Here is a 6,004-nt window from a genome sequence, read left to right on the forward strand (position 1 = left end):
ACGAATTGTCCTTAAGGTTTTGGGTAATTTACATGTTTGATCTCTAACTTATTTTTTTAATTCTAAAGGTCTCTACTATTTGTTTTTGTTGCGTGCTTGGTCCTGTCTTACCTAAAAAAACTATTTTACCTTGATTTTTTAATTTATTTAAATAAACACATCCCTAACCGCACCTCCACGTCACCTTAACTTACCTTATCTACCCTATCTTATTTAAATAAATTAAAAAAATCAATGGCAAAATAATCTTTTTAGGTAATACAGAGACCAAGCGCGCAATAAAAACAAACAATAGAGACCTTACGAGTTAAAAAAATAAGTTAAAGACCAAACATATAAATTACCCCAAACCATAGGGACCATTCGTGTAATTTATTTATTTATTTATTTTTTTTTTCCATTTGTTGACGTCCTCGACAGGAGGAAAAAAATGGTTTATTTTCTTTTTATAAAACAATAATATTATAATTTAATTTGAAATAATACAAATATAGTAAATATTTTATAAACCATACTAACAGTTTGGTAAATAATTTTTTTACGGAACCCCATTTTGGTCATTAACTCTCCGTAACCCTCCCTTTCCTTACCCGCTCACTCTAGAAGCCAGATATCCGGCCAACCACCATCGCAGCGTCCTTACATCCGCCTACTCTTCCGCCTCCGGCATCTACCTCCTACTCAGTAAGTTTCCTTCCCTTTATTTTCCCCATCTCTGTGTTTTATTGATTCTCTCTGTAAACATTTGGGTTATTTGCTTTATGACTTACGCTTCCCCATTGTTTTCCTAATTTCTTCCTCTGGTCGACAAAAGCTTTGCCACGCCTCCACTTTCTTAACGAAAAAAGATGGATTTCGTTGAATTGTTGAAATTTGAAAACCAACACAAAACAGCCATTTTTGTTTACTTTGTAAATTGGGACATTCCGATAATCCTTATCTGATTAGGTTACAATGAATAATTCAAAAACAATTTCACAATTACAGTAATAGATGATAGATCCGAAGCTAATTATGGTATGTGAGACTTCACCTCACTCAGGAAGACTCAATCATGCTAATAGGGCTTAAATGCAAGAAACAGTAAAGTACTAAAGTACTTTCAATGGATAAAAAAAGACTACCTTTTAAACAATATACAAACTAATAGGACTTTACATTCTCGGTCAAAAAGAGTGTCATGATCATACTACATATGACTACTTTACACAATATACAAACTGAAAAGTACATTTTCTTAAATCGTATAAACATACAGCTGAATGGAACACTAAACAAGATAAAGGACTTGGTTCCAACTTCATATTGATGGCAATTCATCAAACTCCACTTCTTTTAGGATGCTATAATAAACAAAACCATAAAAGTAAGTTGCTATTGATTGCATTTAACCCTAAGAATTACGAACTAAGCTCTAAGAGCAAAGATCTCCTGCGTTGATTTTGAAACCATAAGAACACTATTTTCTACTATGATTTTTTGCCTAAAACATAGTAACCCAAACCTTCGTCAACAATTAACCACACATGCGTTGATTTCTAGTTGATTAAGAAGATGCTACTAGACATCAAAATAAGAATAAGGACTAAAATTGAAATCTTATTCTTTTACAGACCAAATTTAGAAAAATAAGCTTAACACATGGACCAAAACTGTATGAGTAAATTAATCTCGAGATATTCACGTTTTCAGGCAAACTGCCGCCTCCGGAGGCCGATAAGCAAAGAATGTCCATAAATCAAGACGACTACTCACCGGCGGAAACCCTAATTATCTTCGACCGCCCTATACCTCTCATCCGACGGCCCATACCAGTCGGAGAAGGAACAGATGATTCCTTCGTCCTCGGCTTCAAAGACCCTCAATCTTGGGCATCCGCATACAAATCGTGTGAGTCCAATATCATACAACAATGCGAGGCTGGTGTTCGGATCGGTTGCTCCGTGAGCGCGTCCAGCAAGTGCGCCCCACCATGGTGGAAATCTATGATCGGCGGTGGTGTATCCAAAGAAGAATTAATCGAGAGAGAAAAGTGCGAAGAACGAGAAATGTCGGAATGTTTCGAAACTTCGAGAATGAATTGTCGTAAATTTGCGGAAGATAAGTGTTTGCCGGCGTTTACAGATGCTCGAATTGTGGTAAAAGCCGGCAGTGGTGACGAAAAAGCGAAGAAGTGTGTGTCGGAGTTGATTGGTAAGGTTTGTATGGGGGAAAATCAAAAGAGGGTTGGTGGTGTTGAGTTGTGGACATTGAAAGGTTCTTGGTCAGAAATCAAATCTAGAATTGGATTTACGATTCTCAGAGGAAGTGATCTGCTTGAGAAGCAATTCTGAAGAGAAAATCGGCTATGAATTCAGATTTGGGGGCAGAATTTGCAAAGGATCCATCCAAATCCAAGAGAACTTATACAATGGTAATTTTTGTTTATACTAGTTGTTAATTAGTTAGTATCAATAGTTGTAATGCCTTGAAATTTTTCTAGATAAATATGCTTACATGTTCCAATACACACCTGGTGCTTTCGTTGTGTTTAAAATTTTTGCCATGGTTTATGATATGATAGGATTACTTTTTCTTTAAAACAACTGGAAACAATAAAGGAAACAAACAATAAAAAGTCTTGTGCTAGTTTGTCTAAGTATAAGTCTTGACTTTTGTCACTATTTTAATAGGTTTTCATTAACATTACCTATCATCTTATCTTGACATATAATGGGATATTTTCATCCAAGTAACAAGTTTCATGACTATGAGCTTGCTTGAATTGCATCTAGTCAGACAAGTCTAAAGTAACAGATTTGTTTGCTTGTCATCTTGATAATAGAGTGTGTGGGAGATTGTATAATTTACACTCCAAATTACTCATTGTTCATTTTTTTATTTATAGAGTGTGAATTAGATTTGGGTTGGAGAATTTTATACTCTATAAATAGAATGTAATGACAAAAATAAAACGAGGGTTGGGGACGTTCTAATGTAATAACAACCATCAAGGTGTAAAATAATAATACTATACAACAAAGAAACAACTCCAAAATTATACACAGAGAAACTCAAATTAATCCAATGAAAAGAATATATTAAGATTTGATTTGAACTAAGAATAACTTAAATCCTATGAGAGACCATTTCTAAAATAAAGAATACATAACGATTTGATTTGAGCTAAGAATAACTGAATTTTGACATTGTATCTATCCTCTTGAATAAAATTAAAGCAAATAAGTTCAAGTATATTCATGTAAAGATAAATTCCACTTGTGCTTGTGCATCACATGGGTAGCGATTCCGTTAGAAGTTGGAAATAGTCATCATGTTATTTCTGAGTTTAATGATCATCCCCCATGAAGCCCATTACAAAGAAGAGTAACTAAAAGGGAAAAATGACACAAATGCCCTACGAACTTTCTAGGGTTTATCCTTTGAGTCCCTAAAGTTTTTGTCGGACTTAATGAGTCCCTAAACTAGGATATGACCTGCTTTTTTAGTCCCTAACAACCTGTAATAGTCGGTTCAGTGACCTTTTAGACAAAAAAAACTCACACTGTGCCCTTATAAAGCCAAAAAAAATAAGTTCGGTGATCAATACGAATTGAGTGTCAATCGGCTTTAGAAGAAAATGAGAGTTTTTTTTTTCTACGAATTGATCCCCGATCTTATTTTTTGGATTTATAGGGGCACAATGTTAATTTTTTTGGTTTAAAAGGTCACTGAACCGGCTACTACAGGTTGACAGGACTGAAAGAGCAGGTCATAGACAAAAACTTTAGGGACTCAACGGGTAAACCCTAGAAAGTTTGTAGGGCATTTGTGTCATTTTCCCTAACTAAAAAGATAGGACATGGACATGCTCTTGATTTCTGGTCTGGCTATGCAAATGACGGAAATATCTCTCATCCTCGTTGAAAATAGTCTGTGCAAAAGGGCATTTGGAAGAAATTTCCATTTTGTGGGGTTTTACATTTTTTGGGTCATAAATTACAATTTGTGATTGAAGTGGAGAGACGAAGACTTTGAATATGTCTACTATATTGCAGCAAGTTAAGAAATCACCATCAACCTTAAAGTCCCGGGTCTTTTTAAATATTAATGTTGTGGATTTTTGTTAAATTTAAAATTCATTATGATTATTTTATTATTGATAAAATACAGTGAAGGACCTTGTTCAAATGCAGTCGTGTTTTTTTTTTCCACAAATATATGGTTATGGTAGAATAATGGGTTCAACTTTTTTCCTTTATTTTCTCCTTTTCAATCTTACAGGGCCTTTATTCAAATTTTAAAATTGTAATTACCATTTTTTTTTTGTAAATTTAATTCTATAAGTTGATATATACTATTTATATTTTTTTTCTTTTGTAAATTTTTTTATTAGGAGTTGATTGATAGTTGTTGACTAAGTTAGATCTGACCGAGTTAGAAAATGACTGAGTCTGAAGTTCCGACTGAAATCATATTGTTTGATTATGGATCTGGCTGATATGCTGATCGCTCAAAATTACCATTTTACTTTTCTATTTTTGTTATTGTTATAACTTTATAATATTTCTCTCGAATATCTATAATAGAACAAATTGTTTTAAAATCAAAGTATGCCGAGTGATGTAAATTTATATTATATATTCTAGAAAACTTAATTGTTGATTACCCACAAATGCACCACTTTATAAGAAATTTAATTCAACGTTTCGTTTTTTGTAATGAATAACGCAGTGCTACCCACATCATGAAACTGATTTAGAAACAATAAAGCCACATAAACAATGTAGCTCCAAGAGGTTGAAATACAATAGTATTTAAATGTTAAGAGAGCATATGAGAGCATACCACTAGAACACCAAGCTTAAAAGTTTCATATTTTTTACTTCTAATGAAGAACAACATGCTAGCAAATGATTTTGTAATATTTCATAATCAAAACGACAAGTAATATCTTACTTCAAATCAAAAAGTTGTTTACATATGACAATTAAACATTTCATCGAACAACTTGTAAGCATCATCAAAAACTCCATATTCACAACGTATCATACATGTTCCAACAATACAAATTAAAACATGTTATGGTTGATAAAAATGGCATCTAAGTCTTTATCAAATAGCTCTTTAAGCACATTACCTTCAAAATCATAATACCGGAGATCCAAAAACTTTAATTTCAGAACAACATTAGAGAATTTTCTGGCAAACATGTCGTTGCTGTTGTTGATATCAAGCTCGAAAAGTATCTCCAACTTCTGAATTTTTTCAGGATTGGTCTGCAAAACCGATTCGAATTGATGTGGACCAAAGCTGTAACACCTGGAATCTAGAAGACTTATAAAAGAAAAATAAACTTCATTAGAAAGGTCAACTCGTCGAGTTCTAGGAGGAAAACTCGACGAGTAGGAATCATTTGGGACGCGAGATTAGAAACCAACTCGACGAGTTGGGGAGGACCAACTCGATGAGTTGGATTGGGTTTGGGAAACCCTAAATCCGGGATTTTGCACCCTATTTAAACAACTTATCTCTAGGGTTTTGGCCTCATTTCCAGCCTCTAAGTCTCAAACCCTAATGTATTGTGAGAGTGTGTGAGTCATTTTTGAGTGAGTTTGTGTGCATTGAAGCTTATGGAAGAAGGAGAAGCTTGGGGATTCAAGAAGAGGCTTTTAGATCCAGAATCATCTTCCCATTCTCAACATTTTCTGGTAAGCAAGTCTCCAACTTGCTTAATGATTTCTTAGATCTCTTCCTTTTCACTTTTATGGGGTTTTTGGTCTAAGAATGTTAGCTTTTGAGACTTGGACGTCCCAAGTGATTACTCTTTCAGATATGGGGTCTAGAAGGGGTTTCATGGCATAAAGGTGTAAACTTTATGGCCATTGAAGCCCCATGCAAGCTTTAAGGTGTCATTTTGGCCTTTTAAGCTCCAAAAGTCCATGCATGGAAGGAAAGTTAGCAACTTTACGTAAGATATCAACTTTAGGGGACCAAATCTATGGTTTAGAAGCATTGAACTCGA

General features: G+C 34.2%; 1 protein-coding gene across 1 annotated transcript; it reads left to right on the plus strand.

The window, feature by feature from the left end:
* The first annotated feature begins 488 nt into the window (after window positions 1–488).
* LOC111897509 (uncharacterized) lies at window positions 489–2,507 on the plus strand. The gene is made up of 2 exons (XM_023893464.3): window positions 489–684; window positions 1,693–2,507. The coding sequence occupies exon 2, from the start codon at window positions 1,728–1,730 to the stop codon at window positions 2,331–2,333; it is 606 nt and encodes a 201-aa protein (XP_023749232.1). The 5' UTR covers window positions 489–684; window positions 1,693–1,727; the 3' UTR covers window positions 2,334–2,507.
* Window positions 2,508–6,004: the final 3,497 nt, after the last annotated feature.

The sequence above is a fragment of the Lactuca sativa genome, chromosome 5 (assembly GCF_002870075.4).
Source record: "Lactuca sativa cultivar Salinas chromosome 5, Lsat_Salinas_v11, whole genome shotgun sequence".
Taxonomy (NCBI): Eukaryota; Viridiplantae; Streptophyta; class Magnoliopsida; order Asterales; family Asteraceae; genus Lactuca; species Lactuca sativa.

What these genes read in the sequence shown, in the direction of transcription:
- LOC111897509 (XM_023893464.3), top strand. Translation starts at nt 1,728, where the DNA reads ATGTCCATAAATCAAGACGACTACTCACCGGCGGAAACCCTAATTATC.